General features: G+C 48.4%; 1 protein-coding gene across 2 annotated transcripts in view; it reads right to left on the bottom strand.

The window, feature by feature from the left end:
* Nucleotides 1-2,124: 2,124 nt before the first annotated feature.
* Nucleotides 2,125-17,822, bottom strand: part of PLCD1 (phospholipase C delta 1) — a 55,291-nt gene continuing 39,593 nt past the window's right edge. The window contains exons 9-15 of one of the 2 annotated variants that reach the window (XM_084201886.1): nt 10,941-11,102; nt 9,512-9,668; nt 8,299-8,415; nt 6,411-6,589; nt 5,775-5,907; nt 3,928-4,077; nt 2,125-3,629 (exon numbers count right to left, since the gene is read on the bottom strand). In XM_084201886.1, coding sequence (XP_084058012.1) covers nt 3,538-3,629; nt 3,928-4,077; nt 5,775-5,907; nt 6,411-6,589; nt 8,299-8,415; nt 9,512-9,668; nt 10,941-11,102 — 990 coding nt within the window. In that variant the 3' untranslated portion in view covers nt 2,125-3,537. The remainder of the gene's footprint in view (nt 3,630-3,927; nt 4,078-5,774; nt 5,908-6,410; nt 6,590-8,298; nt 8,416-9,511; nt 9,669-10,940; nt 11,103-17,822) is intronic. The other variant, XM_084201887.1, reaches the window with a different exon arrangement.

Below are 17,822 nucleotides of genomic sequence, written 5' to 3'. Positions count from 1 at the left end.
GTTTGCAGCTTTACTCCAAATCAGTGATTCCAAATAAATATCCAGCAGCAGCACTGTAAGTGTCCTTGATCAGCATGGGGGGTAGGATGGCAACAGATAAAGCTCTGCAGGGTCACAGATCCTTCAAACACTGGTCATCACTGGAATTTTGGATTTTTTGGAAAGAAAAGAACAAACTGAGGAGGTGAGGGCCCCTCTGTTCCCAAGCTCCGTGTAGCTCAGGCCATTTGTCCCCCATGCCCATGTCCCCTGCTCCTGGAGCCCTTTGGCAGTGGGCAGCAGTACCTGGCAGTTCAGCAGCTGGCCTGACTGCCCAGCCCTGCTGCAGGGATGTGGGCTTGGAGCTGGGGAGCTCCAGGCTGTTCATGGAGGGGCAGAGAGCTCTCACTCAACATCCAGGGCCACATCATGTGCAGAAGTGTCACAACCTGGCTGGGCTGGAGAACTTTGTGCCTAAGAATTGGTAGTTAACTCAAATAAACCCCAACCCCATTGTTCTGTCCCTGTTCCTACCACCACTTCATCCCATTTCTGCTTGAGGGTCCAGCCCACTGGAACACCCTGCATCAAGCAGAGACACAAATCAGCTGAATTACCTGTGTGATTGCTCCTGTTGTGTTCACAAGAGATGCAATCAGTGCACATTACCCACGTTTCAACCTCTGTTGGCCCTGCTGGAATCAGCAATATTTGCCTTGCCTTGCTGAGGAGTGCTGCTGCCAGCTCCCAAATAAAAGAATTGCATGTGCTCCTCAGTAAGATGCAGGAATGCCACCTACCTGTGGGCCTAACCAGCTCCACACAATCAGATGAAGACCAGCCAAAATACAGTCAGACACAGGCCAGGTCATAGAGATTAGGCCACAAATTGCTTTAATTCCTGTGGCCACCACACTCACCAACACGAGTGGAGTGTTCCTGCCAGCACTCAGGAACCAGCCTGGGATTTCACAGACCATGGAGCCTTCTGATACCTGGGCCTGATGGAAATTGGTGCTGCACTCCTCATGGGGGAGCTGCTTTTAGTCCCCACCTCTGATTTCTAAAAGAAAGATCCTCTCCCACCTCCTCCCTTGGGTGCCTTTTGCTGTGGTGTCAGTGGCCATGTCCTGTTTCTGCTGCTCTTTTCCCCAGAGCTCTTCCCTCCAGTGGGGCTGCAGCACTTCCTGATCTGTTCAGAGATGATCTCAGGTGACAGCACCATGGATATGTCCCTTTCTTTGGGGAGAGAGACTTTGCAGCATTGTCATCACACTCTGCCCACCCCACATCCATCTCAGCTCCTTTCCCACCTGGCTGTAGCAGCTTTCCCCAGCTGCTCCTTCCTGATAGGGAATGTTTTTTCATCCCATGGATCTTGCCTACCTTTAAGTGCAAAACAAGCAGAGGAAGACCCAGCCTTTCTGTGCAATCCATCCAAGCCCACCCTGACCCTGGCCACCTGGTGCCCCACTTCTCTAGTGCTGGCCACAGCAGGCAGGTGAGGGCTTTAGCTCAGTAACCCAACTGAAATTGAACCCTGCCACCCAAAAAATGCAAGTGATAAATTCACAGCCAACCCAGCAGGCTGATCTGACCTCACAGAGGAACAGAATCTCAGAGTGGTTTCCATTGGGAGGCACCTTAAAGATCATCCAGTTCCAACTCCCTGCCATGGACAGGAACACCTTCCACTGTCCCAGGCTGCTCAGAGCCCCGGACAAAGTGGCCTTGGACATTCCCAGTGATGGGGCATCCACAACTCCTATGGGAAGCATCTTCCAGTGCCTCACTGCTCTCACAGGGAAGAATTTCTTTCTAACTTGCCCCACAAGAGCTGGTGTTGATAGAAGTGAGGTTTCTTACCACCTTCACCTCTGCTTTTCATCCCATGGCTCCCTAAAACAAAGTGCTGAGAGCGCCCTGGCAGCAGGGACCAAACTCAGGCTGTCCCTGGGTGGGAGTCAGGGATGTTCCATCCTTGGCCTTCAGATGTGTCCCCACCAACGTGCCCCATCCCAGAGGTGACCTGGGAGAGCCTGTGTCACTGCAGGGCCCCCTGCTCTGCCTCACTGGCCACTCTAGAGCTCTTCCAGCTGGCTGGTTGTTAATGCAGTATCAGCCCTTGAGGTGTGGGTTTAATTCACATTTAATCTGGCAATGGTTTACAACATCACACAGTATTGTAGTCAAGAGGAAAAATCAATGTGTCCAGCAATGTTTACTGCAGCATAACAAACTCCAGGGAGGGCTAAAAGAATCCCAGCCTTGCAGAGGGCCTAAGAATCACTAAGTCCAGGCTATTTTGGACTAAAAAAATAAGATGACCAAAGTATGCTTGAAAGGACATTAACATCCTTGGTATCAGCCCCTTGTCTTCACCACCAGGGATCAAAACCCCCAGGAATCCTGATAATTGAAGAAATCAAGCAGGTCTAGCTCCAAATTCATGCATGTTGCATTCAAGTAGGACAAAGAGGCGAATAGTGACAAGCAATTGAACCCTTCCAGAATTTGTTTTAAACTTTTAATAGTCTAACATACTGTTAGCAACACAGCTGGCACTTCAAAATATATATTATTTTATTTCAACAATATTCCCTTAACTCTGTAGATCTACTTGAAGACAAGTCACTTGTTGCCATAAATACTGTGTTGTTCTCAAAACATTCTCGTGCTGGGTTACCTCTACAGTGCAACTGGGACCTGCTAGCACTTACATCATCTAATTCCTCTCTGTTAAAAAATTACATTTTTCTGTAAAAACACAAAGAAAGTTTTACTGTATTAAAAAAAAAAAAAAAAAAAAAGCCCTGCTGGCAGTTGAGCATGCTCCCTCTGTCTTTGGCAAAAGACCTTCTCTGAGGTTCCTTTGAGCGGGTTTCACTTTGGGTCAGAGGGAAATCTGCTGTTCGGCAGCTTCTTTCTCCTTCACAGGATGAGAGCTGGGCTTTGAATGCAAAGTGTCCTGGCTGAGAGCCAGGCACACAGGCAGAGTAGTGCTCATGTATTTTTTATTACAACACAAAAGGAAACTGGGGTTACATAACACGGGGCTTTGTAGTGCAGCTTTCTTTTTTAATCTGTAACAGAAAGGAGGGGACTCATGTCCCCGTTTAGGGCTTCATGTGGTGAAAGATGGATGACACCTGCAGTTGCAAGGAGCCACCTGGCACCTGGCCACTGATTGCAGTGCTGAGGGAGACTTTTCCTTGCACAGATGTTGGGTGCTTTGCCCAGATGCCTGACTGAGCCCAACCCAAGAGCTGTACTTCACTAAAAAAGGAGTCCCTATCCTCTCGCTAAAAGCAACATTAAAAAAAATGGAAACAAAGTGAACTAAAACCACAGCTGGATTGGTTGAACAGGTACAAAAGGATTAATCTCATCAGCAGCATTAGGATGTTTCCAGCAGCAGGGAGAAGGTCGATGGCTGTCTCACGTCGGGGTCCTACGGAGCACCGAGTGCTGCTCCAGGGAGGTGCTGGGGACTGACCCTGGCACTGGCAGGGCTCACTCTCTGAATTCCTCCCAGGTCTGTAAGGAGGAGCCAGGCTGCTAATCCCAGTCCTGGATGTTGACATAGACAAAGAGGGTGGAGGAGGAGTAGGGGTCTCCGTTCTTGGTCAGGAGATGGATGTGGCGATAACCTGGAAGCAGAGACGCAGATGGAAAACGGCCTTCAGTCCATTTGGAAAAGTATTTGCTCACGTTTACCCTGCACAAACATCTCCCTGTCTCAGAGCATTCTGTCCCCATTTCCCACAGGGTCCTGAACAGGCACAGCTCTGAGCATGGGTAACACAACGTGCCCAAGGCCTCTGGTGACAACAGGTGCCCAAAAAATCCACTCTGAGCCCAGCTGTGATGGATCTGGGCCACTCATCCAGGACACTGGAGCTTCCCAAAGGGCTCAGTGGCTGTGAGGAGCAGGCAGCAGGGCCTTACCTTGCTTCAGACTCGTGAAGGGAAGGGTGTACTGCCCAATGAAGTCATTCTTGGTTGACATGTCAAAGTCCTCCACCACAAACCGGACCAGGGCCAGTGCAGGGATCTCTATGTCAAATGTAAACTCTTCATTCCAGTTTGGGTTGAAGCCTGGGCAACACAGACAAGGACAGAGGTCAGAGATGTCAGCAGTAATAGTGGTCTGAGGCGCTTGCACATGATTGGAGATTTTTCCTGACTGCCACCCTTAATCTGACCTAGACCAAGGCTCTTAGGAGGTGCCAAGAGCCTTGTTCCCAGCTTTGATACTGTGATTTGCTGCCTGGAATTAATAAATCCTTCAGCCTGGGCTGTTCACTGCAGACCTTGGTCCTACTAAAGAGTGAGGAGCAGGAGAGGGGAGGAACTCAGCTCTGCTCCACAGGCTCTTGCTGGGTGGTACATGGGTGTCTTTGGTTGCCATTGGACCAGATGCAAACCTTTATAGCCCTAAACCAGGGGAAGGAAGAGAGGAAAGCTGTGCTTTTGTGTTGAGACAGCCTTCTGGGGCCTTAAGCCTCTCCAACTGCTTGAGATAATCCATCTAAGCATCACTCTGTGCCCCAATTTCCCTGTCTGCAAGAAAAGTTAATGAGGAGTGTCTGATTACAAAAAGCATAATCAAGTCTGTATGAGGGTCACGTGGTCCAGAATCACAGAGCAAACAAAGCTGAGACCAACACACAAGAAATGCAGAGCAAGCTGAGTGCCCTCTCTCCAGGCCATGGCAGTGCAGTGTCAATAAACCACTCCCCAGAAGCAAACAGGAGAGGACATCCTGTTGGAAACCCTACTGCCTGTGCAGAGCAGAGACCAGCGACAGCAAAATGTCACCTGGAGCCTGCTGGTCCTGCAGGGTTTGTGAGTGATTCAGCAGGAGACAGGGATCTTTCACCTGGCCCTGAAGGTGCTGAGATGGGCCTGGGGTGTCTTTATTGTTTGATCTGCTTTTCACAAGGCAGCACTTATCATTCCAGTACTGTTCCAGCTAGAGGAGGGCTGGCCATAGGGCTGGGAGTGCTCAGCAGCCCTGAGGAACAGGCCTGGCAGGTCTGAGGTGTTCCCTACACAACTTTCACTTGACAGGCTGTAAAAATTATTGTAGGTGACGGAAATAGCCACGAGCTTTAGGAGCCAGGCCAGATTTTATTCAAACAGGAAAGAGGAAAAGGGAAACATTGTTAGCAGGCAGGAAAATATGCACCAGCTTTCCAGGGCTTGGCTCTCACTCCACACAGAAAAGCAGAGTGTGTGTGTTTGTGCAGAAGGCCATAATATTCAAACCCTCCGTGCACAGAGGGAAGTCACAGCCATGTCTGACTGGTAAGAAATGGTCCCCCAACTTCTGAGATACTCAGAATTCATCTGGGCAATACCCTGAGGAGCTTGAATAAACTTTGTATGGCCCCGCTTTAGGCAGAGGCTGGAACAGACACCTCTGAACTTCAGTGCATCAATCTTTTGTGAGTTTGTGACACTTTTGGGGTACACTCAGCCCCACAAGGAGCTTCCTTTGGGAAGATCCTGGTGAGAACTCCTGCCCACCAGGTCAAATCCAACTGCATGGAGGTAAAGAGCTCCTCCAAAGCTCTAGCTCTGCAAATCTCACAGCCAGCCCCAAACAACTCACGTGGCTGATGTTGTTTTACAGGGAATTTCTGTCTCCAAACGGAAGAAGAACAACACCTCAAGTATCTGCTTACTGTGGGCAGGATTGGGTGTCCAGGGCAGGTGTGCCCACGGGGCAGCAGCCTTGCCAAGGACCAGAAGGAGTTCATGGGAGCAGAGCTGGGAGGAAACCCCCTCACCATTGTTCTCCACGACTTTGGTCTGCTTCTTGTTGTTGTCCTGCTGGACACCGTGGATCTCTATCGTCACCTTGGGGTCCACAATGGAGTTTTTGCTTTTGTTCACCTTTGGCAGCTGCTGACCAGAGATTATCTGTGGAGGAAACAGGGGAAGAGGTCAGGACATCATTAGGAGAGGGGGCTCCCTGATGGATTCCCTTTCCTTCCCCAGGAGTGCAGGATCTGCTGTGAGAGGCTGGTGCTGCCCTTTCAGAGCTGCTGCCTCTGTGGCATCCTTCAGAGGAAGCTGTCATGAGCTAAAGCACCTAAGGAGCCTTGCTCCAGCCCAGCCAGCTGCCTCTGGGACAGACAACTTTCCTGAGTGTCCCCACAGTGCTCAGCTGGTGCTTGGGAACACCAGAGGTGACTGCCTGCACACTTCTGGAAGGACAGCAAATGTTGCCATTAACCTATTGCCCAACATTAAACATGAGAGTAGATCCCTGGAGGATCCAAATCCATGAGAGCCCCCAGATGTGGGAAATCAGTAGGGTTAGGAAACATTGAAGATAGGACCAGAAGAAGGAGAAGGTACAACCTACACACCCCCCACCAAAAGTAGATGTTACTGAGATGTTTTTCAACTTCTATTCTTACTTTAAGCACCAGCTTCTTCTTTGTCCCCCACGTTCCTTCTGTGATGGATTTTGGATTGAATTTGGTTTGTTCATCCCGGAGGAATTCTGGCTTTAGGACATACCCAGAAAACCCATTGTCCTGGAAGCGGCCCTGGTACACATCCATTTCTGTGCCTGCTGTCTGGAAATTCAGGGCAACTGCAACATAAATAAATAACTTCAGTCACTCAGAGAAATCAATAGGAATCTTCTCATGTCATGCTAATTCTGTTCACATGAAACTGCACTTCATGGACATAAACATCGGCTTTTCCATGCTTCAAAGAGCAGTGGTAAACTCTGACCCTCACAGCCTGCTAGCCCTGAGGATTTCTTGCATTCAGAGAGGACAGAGACAGGAGGAGCCATTACAGCCATCCTGTTCTTCCCATAATCAAAAATTGTCCTGCAAGGAATTTATGCTACCTAGAACAAGTGCACCTTTTAGATAAAGCTCTTCATTTCTATGCTGAAGGAGTTCTCTCCTGCAGTGAAGCCAGCAAATCCATCTCAGATCATTTCTCTGGCTACTTAGCCTCATTATAAAATCTCCTTTCCAGCCCAGAGCTGCCTGTTTTCATCTGCCATCCTGAGGGGCATTGATGCCTCTGTTGTTTGGACTGGAGAGCTCCTCATTGTCTGAACTCCTCAGGTGGCAGCACAGAAGCTATCAAATCACCTCTTTACTGTCTACTGCCCAAAATAGATTAAGCCTCACTGCTGTCCTAACACCAGGCACATTCCTTGTGTTCTTCCCAATTTCTCAATAGCTTTTTTAAAGGCATTGATGTAAAACCTGGAACAGCCTCACTGATACCACACAGGGGGTGCACGTGGACCCCAGCAGCTCCTCAGTGCTCCCTTGATTTCCTCAAGGATGATTTTAAACCCTTTAGCACCATCTAAGACATCTCTTAAGACACAGAAATTTATCCTGGTTGCATGTCATTCATACCTGGTCATACTTGAAGGCTGAGAGCATTTTAAGGCCCTCCCCTATTTTTCCACCTGCAGGAAGACTTTGATAACTGCAACACACTGGTTTTCCTGGGAGCTGAAAGTACTCAGGGCTTCTAAAAATCTTATTTTGAGTGCCCAAATAGTGGATTTAGGTCTGGCCTTCCTGTACCCCAAGGGAACTGATGGGGCCTCCCAAGGACTGAGGCCAGACAGGGCAAGGGATGCTACCATGGGGGCTGCAGGACCCAAGGAGCTCATGCTCCCTCCTCCTTTGTTAAATGGCAATAACTCTGCTGACAGTGAAATTGCAGGGATTTGCACATTAATGTGCAGAAAAGCCTCTCCTGATGGATTTGTGAGACAGAAGATGGTCCATGGGAAGTCACTGTGTCACCGTGATATTTTATGAAAAATCTCTTCGCCAGGATTTCTTCTCCTGGGAAGCTGGGAAGCTTCAGCTTCTCCCCATTTTGCTGCTTTGGAATGTGATCTGGAGAACTGCTTACCCAGCATGTGAATTGTTTTAATTTAATGGCCAATCACAGCCAGCTGTGTCAGACTCTCTGCGTCTGTCACAGGTTTTTATTATCATTCTTGTTTAGCCTTCTGTCTGGATCCTTCCTCTATGGTTTAGTATAGTTTTAGTATATAATTTTCTTTTAATATAATATCATAAAATAATAAATCAGCCTTCTGAGAAACATGGAGTCAAATTCTCATCTCACCTCACCCTGGGGACCTCACAACACCACATCACTGGGCATTATTTGGAAAACTGGTCTCTCCCAGTGACTGCTGAGCCTCTGGCTGCAAAGGGCTTGGGATTCTGCCTCAGCTGGAGCCCCTCCCCAGCCAGGTCATGGGTGACCCACACAGGTGACCCCCTCCAGCCTCCCAGAGACACCCACCAATCTGGCAGCCAACATTCCACAGGTCCACGGGGCTGTAGTTGGAAGAATCCGTCCTCCAGCCTGCGGGGTAGATCCGGCTCAGGTGCCTGATGTTGTGATGGATAAAGCTGGTTCCTACAGAGACAGGGAAAAACAGAAGAAAACATCCCTTTCAGTGGTGGGGCTACTTTCATCTCTTCTTGCTGCTGCTGTGTGTTCTCCTCTGCCTGGCAAGTCTGGCTGAATGGGAACCACCTGCAAAAATGCCCTTCTTGGTAACAGCCTTGAGGATATTAAGTTGTTCCCACTTTTCTCAGCGAATGCTTGACCAAAGAGATCATAACCCATGTCTTTGGGCTGCCTTTTCCACCAGCATGCAAGTTTACCCTGGGACAAAAGATGACTGTGCTAGTGTCCCACAGTGTCCCCAGTACTGGGAGAAAGGGTGGCCAGTGGCTTTCACCACAGAGGTTCCTGAAATCCCAGGCCATCATGGTAGAGCAAGATGCTGTAGAGATAGTGGTGACTGATATTGTCAACCCAGCTTCCTTTCTCAGAGGAAATCGAGGAAGTCACATCTGATATCTGCCACCTGGAGTTGTGTGTCCTCACTACCTCAGACCCCAGATCTAATGATGTATGACGATGCATAGCATTCCTTAAACACTCTAAAAACTCTGATGGAGACTCAGAAGGCCCCTGCTGAAGGGAATATAAGGCAGACCAATTTATTGTTTTTGGAATAGTTCTTTCCACCCCTGTTGCTATCCACTCTTGATAATCTGCTAATTTCTTTACCTCTGCTGATACATTAGGATCCCATTCTGGGTCTTGGAAGGGGAAATATTCTTTTACATCTAGCTGGTTGCTCTTGCAGTGATCCTCTGCCAAAGTCCCTGCTGTTTTTAAGATCAGCTGTTTTTCAGTTTCAGTGAAAGCATCCAGTAGGAACTGGATGTCAGCCCAATCTGGATTGTGTTGCTTGATAACATATCATAGATGATTGGCAGTAAGTATCAGATCAATACGATAAATCCTAGCAATCCTTTCCCATGCCTCTAAATCAAGAGTGGAAAACGGCACTTTAATCATCAACCTCCCTCCTTCTGGTCCCACTGCCTCTGGCAGAGGGGCATGTAAGAGATCATACCCCGTGTCTTTGGGCTGCCTTTTGCACCAGCAGCTGATCCTTTGTGGGGAGCAGGGACAGAGGAGGGCAGAACAAACTTACCAGACTCCTGGGCCAGTTTCAGAGCTTTGCTCTCCGAGAACGACGACATCTCGTAGAAAGCCCGAGGGTGGTTGGGGTCATCAAAGCCTTCAAAGTGGACACTCTTGCAGTAGACAACTGTGTCTGACAGCTCCTTGGCCAGCTTCAAGGTGTCACTCTAAAAACAGGACAGCAAGAGGTTTGTGGGGAGCTTTTGCTGTCACGTTCAAAAGTGGCAATTGTGTTTTCTCCATAGGACCCCAGGGGCTTCTCTTCTCCACCCCTTCCACCAGGAAAAGATGCACACTCTCAGTGGCTGGTGGTGTGCCCTCTGTGTCACCCTGTGCAGGAAAGGCTGGAAAAGGATTCCTCCTTCCTTGCTGCTCCCTGCAGGATCATTTCTATTTCAGCACCCACATCTGTCTCCAGACCTGGGTGCTTAATGACTTTTCCAAACTGTCCTGGTCCCAGGCATGCAAACCTGGAAATAAAGGGAATAAAAGGGTGTTTTGGCCTCCACAGAGCTTGGGTTTTTTTTTCCCCTTGAACTAGGAAGTTGTCACAATGCTTTGATGACTCCAACTCCACAGCCACATTCATTGGTGCAAGTGAGAGTCTCCAGCTCCCATCAGGGGCCAGAAAAGAAAGTCAAAAGATGTCAGAATGTCAAAATAATGTACACATTACTGACTAGAGATCAGAGAAATAAATAAGACCTGCAAAGAGTGAGCAGCTCATCAAAGGGAAACATGGATCAGACCAGAGGTAACACCAAACAGCTTTGCCTTCAGTGGGGCTGAATGTGTCTGTGTCACCCATGAAGCCACTCTGTGACAGATGTGGTCTTCACAAGGACCTGCACGCTGGAAAAATCCATTTCCTCACATGATGGTGCAGAACACTAGCATACAGGCCAGCCTTTTCCTTCCAGCAATCATCATACAAATTGCTTTAGGAACTGGCCACCCCTTCCCCATAGATCTTCCCTCCCTCCCTCCCTCCTCCAGGTCAGAGAGCTGTAGGCATATCCCAAAATGTGACTGGAAAAGCTAAAGTTATGATTGTCCCATGACAATCAGATCTCTGGAAATAAGACAAAGATTGAACATGTGCCCTTCCACTGCTTCCACAGTCTGTCCTTGCTGCAAGGTCCTCCAGTCTCATTTTAGAGAAAGAAGCCAATCTTTGTGCCTGGCTGGCTCTGCAAGATCTCTGTTTGTGCTTGGGACAGAGATCATTAAGCTGGACAAGCACCAGGATCCTCAGCCCCAGAAATTTCAACAATTCACCCTTACGTATCCCCAGGTGAGTAGCTGAAACCACACTGAGATGTCTTGGCTGGAAACACATGAAAAATTCTATTTCAACTGCTTTTCTTTATTTATTTCTTTAGGTGTGGTACAAAACCCAACTAAAAAGTGATTTCTCAGTGATTTCTTCTTTCACTTACCTTTCCCTTCTGCTCTACCTTGGTCTTCACAGATTCATCTTCAATTTCAGCTGCTTCATCTTCATCAGAGACATCCTCAGCCTCCAGGTTGTTGTTCCCATTGATGGGGTCCTCCTGCCTGCTCAGCTTCTTGCCTTTCACCAGGATCTTCCCTTTCAATTGCTGCACAAGGAAAAGTGGACAAAATACCTGGTGGTTAGAGAAGGTTCTGGCCCAGCCTGAAAAAGCCCCTCAGTAACCAGTGCTTTTACAGTTCCATCAGTGACTGGTTATTACCAGAGACACAGGGAAAAGTAAGTCTGTTTTTACACTGGGGTCCTGCCCAGCCTCTGAGACCACAAGCCATGAATCTAAAACCCCAGAGAGCCCAGTGATTCCCCATTGCCATAAAGATGACCATGCCCTCAGTCAGACAACTGAAACAGTTGTGCTGTTAAAGACAATTAAAATACACTTTTTTTTTCCCCCATGACTGAAATGTTGCTTAGCAAACAAGGCTGAGCCTGGAGGTCTGGGCTGCTGGAAGAAATTTGTGGCACCATTTTTGCCCCTCTGTGTGGCCTGTTATTTAATAAATTTATTAATTATAATTTATTTAATAAATTTATTAATAAATATATTAACCCCCCTCACTCTACAGTGCATGCTTATAAACCTGGGCACAACTCTGGAAACTGTTTGAGATCCAAGCAGGGACTGAGGCAGTGCAGCCTCTGCTCCACAGACATTTTAATGGGGAGGGAGCTCCAGAAAGTTCTGGACAGGTGCCTCATGCACAGCAGACATGGAATTTTAATACATTTGGCATTCTGCAGGGGAAGCCTTAGGGTGCTGACAGCCTCAGGAGGATTCCCCAGACCCTTTCCAAAGCCACCTCCTCCTCAGGGAACAGCTTCTCCTGCCCTGCTCTGAGGGTACAACACTGAGCACAACCAGCAGCACGTGCCAGTGCATCACAGCTGGGTGCAGAGGGGTCCAGGGATCACATTCCCTGGCTGAATTAATGCTCCCCAGCCTCTTTCAAGGTTCACATGAAAGCCCTTGTTGGAACCCTGGCTGCTGAGAGTTTCAGATTTCTGTGCTGTCAGGCACTGACCCCCCAGAGAACACTGCATTGACCTGAGGCCGTGGAGAAGCTTCCAGAATGGAATGGCAGAACTGGGATTGTGGGTGTGGAGTTTGGATAGAAGTGTGTGATATCACAGGGTGGGAAACTCAGAGTTTAAGGGTTTAGAATATGGTAATGGATATAAAGCAAGATGGAGGATTTAGGGCAGGGGTTGGTCCTTCTTCTTCTTCTTCTCCTCCATGGGTTTGGGTGGTTTTGTGTAATTGGATAAAAAGTCCCCATTGCAGCCATGGGTGGTTGGATATTGGGTTAAAAGCAAAAATAATTGAGGTGTCATTTCTTAATTGGACAGTTGATCCTTCAAAGGCCTTGTAGAGAGAGAGATGGGGCTGCATTTTTAGTTTGTGAGAGTGAAGTGCTGCAGAGCTCAGGGTTTGTGAGACTGTGACAGAGATAAGAACAGATAAACATCTGAGTCTGAACAAGAATACCATCTAATGAATTTAATCCTGACCCTGGAAAAAAAGAAGCAAAGAATCCACAATCCCTTAGCACTGATGAATCCTTTTCACAAGCCCTGGATGTGAGAGGAAGACTTAGAGCCCAAACAAGGCAGCAGCAAGGCTTGGGCCAGGGAGAAGTATTGGGAAAGGTGACTGGGGGTGATCTCCAGGTGTGTGGGTTATGCCTTAAAATCAAGAGCATCACTAAGCCTGGCAGCTTTCAGGAACAGGAGATTTGCTGCCACCTGGATGTGTTTGGTACTCCTGGCTTTGGAGGGAACAAGTTATTCCAGAAAAATGAAATCTTGGAATTAGCCAGTACAGCCCCTCAGTCTGTGCAGCACGTTCCCCTTTCCTCAGCAACACCCTGTATTTACCTTTTCTGCAACAGCAAAAGCAACAAAACCCCACCCCATTCAAATGACAGGACTGTGAAAAACCAAGAATCTTTCATGAAATAACACAGGCATTTTCAAAGGACACCATTCCCCCTTTGCACCCTTTGTGGGTTCAAGCAAATTGCATCACATTTTTACAGAGATCAGCCAGACTCCTCACCAGCTGGCAAAGCTGTGGATAAAGCTGGGTTTGAGCAGAAATCCAACACTGGCACCTGAGGCAGCAGCTGAGAGCATTTTTATTCAGCTACCACAAATGAGCTGTTTACAGTGGGGCACTTTCCCTGCCACTCAAAAGCTGCCCTCCAAGGAGCACTCAGAGCACAGCAATATCCTCATCCCCACCCCATCCTCCCAGGCAGGGCTGTGCTCTGCTTCTTCACATCCATGGCTGGTAGATTTGTTGGCTCATCTTCAGAGCCTGACTTCAGCCTGCTGCTCTCATGTCCCTTCCCACCCTCCTGCCTCAACACCCAGCTCTGCTCTGTTGTTCCACCACAAAATCCAGTTCTGGGTGAGCTTTTAGGCTCTGCTCAGCACTTGGGATGGACAAGCCTGGAGGGGGGGGATTGCACTGGGGACAGTAAGGAGTGATGCCTCAGGTTTCAGCTTTTATATTTTTCACATTCTGTGCTGCTTTAGTGTGTGGGTCTGGGCTCACATCAGGGGATGGTGAGCTCTGTGCACAGAGCAGGGAGACAAAACAATTCCTGCTCCAGCTGGGCACCAAGGACAAATGAGCCAAATCTCAGGCCAGGAGCACAAACCCCGTGGGCTGGAGAGAGAAAAACAAGCAGGGTGGGACTGCAGGGGCTGAAGCTGGGATGGGACAATGAACTGCAAGGTGCAAATGGAGCAGAGCTGATCCCAGGGAGAGACCCCGTGCCTGGCCGGGCATTTTGGGGCCATTTTGGTTCATCTTGGGTGCAGCCCTGGCTGGGCTCTGGTGGATCCATGGAGGCCTTCTAATAAATCCCTGCTTTATTCTTTAGCTCCATCTATTCTCTGTTCTAGGTCAGCCTGCACAACGCATCAGGAGAGGCTGAGAGCAGCCCCTCTTGTACCCTGCAGGCTGAAGATACCATCCTGGTATTTAATGTATTATCTGCCTCTGCTTTCTAATGCCCCACAAGAAATGTTACTGCCTCCCCTCACAGCTCAGCAGTGGAGAACCAAGGATAAGGTATTTGGGTCAGCCCACTTGATTCTTAATTACCAGCAGTTAATTAAGCTTTTGAAGTCTTGTCAAGCCTCTAAAGGGGGGAAATGATGCCTTAAGTTTTAGCTTTCATATTTTTCAGGTTCTGTGCTGCCTAGGTGTGCAGTTCTGAGCTTCATATTAAGGGATGGTAAACTCTCCTCACAGAGCAGGGAGACAAAACAATTCCTGCTCCAGCTGGGCACCAAGGACAAATGAGCCAAATCTCAGGCCAGGAGCACAAACCCCGTGGGCTGGAGAGAGAAAAACAAGCAGGGTGGGACTGCAGGGGCTAAAGCTGGGATGGGACAATGAACTGCAAGGTGCAAATGGAGCAGAGCTGATCCCAGGGAGAGACCCCGTGCCCGGCCGGGCATTTTGGGGCCATTTTGGTTTACTTTGGGCTGGGCTCTTGTACTGCCCAAGGTGTATCCCTTAAGGCCATTTAATAAATGCCTACTTTCCTCTTTAGCTCTGTGTAGCCTCTGTTCTAGGTCAGCCTTCTCAAGGCATCAGTCCCATTCAGCCTGCACAGCAAGTGGGAGGTGCAGTTCCTGGCACAGACCACCCCTACATGGCTGAAGAACACGAGGGAAGGCACAGCAACACAGCCCCCACTGTGTCTCCTCATCACAACCCATTCCAGGGCTGCAGCAGCAGCTCCTCAGTGCTGCTGTTATCCTATCTAGCCTCTGGTTCCTCTGGGAAACCTTGGATATGGTGCAGATGCTCCCCATGGGCACAGGACACTGCTCCTATGCCTACAAGGGAGAGCAGGCCACGTGCCACCTAACTCAGAGGAGATCCATTTGCTTATTTGTCAGAAAAAAGGGTGAGACTCGCCCCAAAGAGAGGCATTTTCATCCCCATTTCCTGCAAAAGGTGCTATCCTGTGGTAGCATTGCAGTGAATCCCCCCTGCAGAGGAAGCAAAGTCCTAAATCTGAGAGTTTATCTTCTTTACTGAGGTTTTAAATAAGCTGATATAGACAGTCACAAACACACACGTGCCCTTGCTCCATCTCTCCTGGTTCCCCTTCATGTGATATTAAGTATTTCTAGCCTGAGGCAAAACACACTCAGCTCATCAGTTCAGCTCTGCTGAGCAGATCCCTTGTCTTAGGAGGAAGCAATAGCTGAAATACCCAATAAATGTTCTCCAAGTAGACCATAAAGCCATTCCAGCTGTCTGTGGGGAGCCCAAGGTGGAGTACAACCTCAGGAAAGGCTACAAGGACATTGGACTCCACTGAGAAGACACAGTGGAGTGGCTGCTGGGGCAGATGCAGCTCCTGCCCTTCTTCACATGCCCTATAAATGGCATTCCTTAGTCCCCCTGAAGTGGAGCTCATCTGCCCTCCCACCTCTTCCACTGCACACTGAACACCCCCAGCTCTGCAGGTGAAATGGCTCTGACAACACTGGGATTTGGAAACCATCTTCAAGGAGAGCACTGATTTTATCAGAAGCAGCAGAGCTGTAATGAGCAGAGGATTGTAAAAGATCTGCATACAGAGATTTATCCTACCTGGAACTTCCTGCCTTAGGAGCAACCTGAGAGCCACAGCAAGGTCTGAATTCCAGTTTTCATCTCAGTGGGAATGGAAGATTTGTAAAGTGATCCATCTCAACAAACCTTCTGTGGCTTCAACACCTCCTTTAGAGTCAACAGAGAAAACCAAACACTCCCAGGGTGTGATTCCTCCTCTGTTTGGACAAACACTGAGGAGGAGGTGGAGCACACCTCCAACTCCTCTGACTGTTCCTCCAAAGGAGCCCTAGGTGAAGTGCTCAGGTCCATGGATACACAGGGTCTGAGCACTGCCTCCTGACATCCCACTCTCAGGATGAGGATGAGAGGAACAGTGGATTTGTCTTTACAAACAAGCTGTGGGTCTGCTGGTAGATAAAACTGGCACTGGGAGCTAAAAGAAACAATGGGAAGGATTCCACTGATGGATGAATGGAAAAAGAGATTTGCTTTTAGAAATAAACTTTAGGTTTGCTGAGAAATGAAATTAGATATTGAGAGATGAAAGAAACAATGGGGAGGAAAAAACCCTGAATTCCATAAGAATGAAAAATGAAAAGGGAGGGTTATACATTAGAGGGGAATCTCTGGTATCAGGTGTTTTGGGAAGTCTGAACCTCTCAAGTACCTCAGCCAATGGGGAAAGAGAGAAGGGAAATGTGGCTGGGAAATTGGGATAAAAAGGAGGCTGCATCCTCAAAAAATTGGAGAGATCCCAGGGGAATGCCCCATGGCCTCTCCCTTTATTGGAATAAAGTAAAAGGACTCCTCTGTCTCCTTTTTGGACATAAACCTCTGGTGTTTGTGGATAATTTTCCTAACAAGGATATCCACCTCTGCAGACTTGTGGAAGCTCTGAGGAATAGCATGCTCACATTCCTGAGGAGATGTGCAGATCAGACGCACTAACTGGTGTCACATCTCCATCTGTGCATGTCCTTCAGCTGCAAACTGAAGTGTTTCAGCTTCAGGGAGTGGCACCAGAGGATGAAGAGAATCCCCAGAAAAGGGGAAGAAACACATCACTGAAGGAGGTTTTGGAGGATTGAAGGAAACTCAGCTCAAGAACTTCAGGCAAGAAGACGCACTTCAGATAAGCTGGGCTAAGGATGGAGAAACAGAGATGTGCACATTGACACAAAATGTGTGGGTAATGCCCAAAGCCACTGTCCTCATAAACAAGGAATTCCAGGAACAAAGAACACTGGATACACTGAATACTTCCAACACTGCGAGCAGTTTCAGACTCATTCTAGGACTGTGACTTGGCAGCATTTCTAGCTGGGATGTAGGGACAGGGGCAAGGGGCCCTGGCAGACCCCTGTGAAGATCAGGGATGGGACAGAAGGGCAAGAACCCACCAGCAGCAGAGACTGAATCAGCTCCCTACAACCCTGGCACTGCCTGGAGCCTGTATGTGGTTTTTCACATAATTCACTATTGGGACCTAAAGACAGCAGCTTGGGGGAGGTGTTTGGATAATCTGTGCAGCCCAGCACTGCTCCTGAATGGAGCTGAATAAATCAGATTCCTGCCGCGGGCTGTGGTGTGAATCGTTAGCACCAATCCAAACCGTGTCAATCTTCCTTTAATTACTAACCTTGCCCTGCTGACACAATCGGCAGCAATCCTTCCACTGTTTGTGTTTACAGCCTCCAGCCCTTTGCCCAGTGGCAGCTCCCACCCTTTTCCTGATATAAAAAATACCTTGTTGTCCCTGGTTTCCTCCTGTCAACAAGGGAGGGAAAAGCCAAGAGGTTCCTGGTTGGTTTGTTTGTTTGTTTGTTTGTTTGTTTGTTTTTTCCTCATGTTTCAGTTTCCATGTATTTTACACCCAAAAAAAATCAGCATTTCAGCCCTTTGCACTGTCCTACTTCACACAGCAGGAAGGCAGAGGAAAAGTACCAGAAGGAAAAGGATAGGTGTTGCAGCACTGGCAATTTTTCTGTTTAAACTAAATGGATCTATCCCTGCAATACAGCCCATCAGCCCAAATCCATTCCCTAGGGTGGATCAGGGCATTGTGTTCAGCTGGGGCCAAGTGTCTTCTTGGCAACCAGGTTAGATGAGCACAGGCATGGAAAAAACATCTTTGGGAAGTTGGGGTCACCCCTTCCACTCACAAATCACACATTTCTTGGCTTGGTGTTTCTCCTTTCTTTCATCCTATCATTGCCATCAGCT

The sequence above is a fragment of the Fringilla coelebs genome (genome assembly GCF_963513975.1).
Source record: "Fringilla coelebs genome assembly, chromosome: 1".
In the NCBI taxonomy this organism is placed as follows: domain Eukaryota; kingdom Metazoa; phylum Chordata; class Aves; order Passeriformes; family Fringillidae; genus Fringilla; species Fringilla coelebs.
This window is presented reverse-complemented; position numbering and strand designations above follow the sequence as displayed.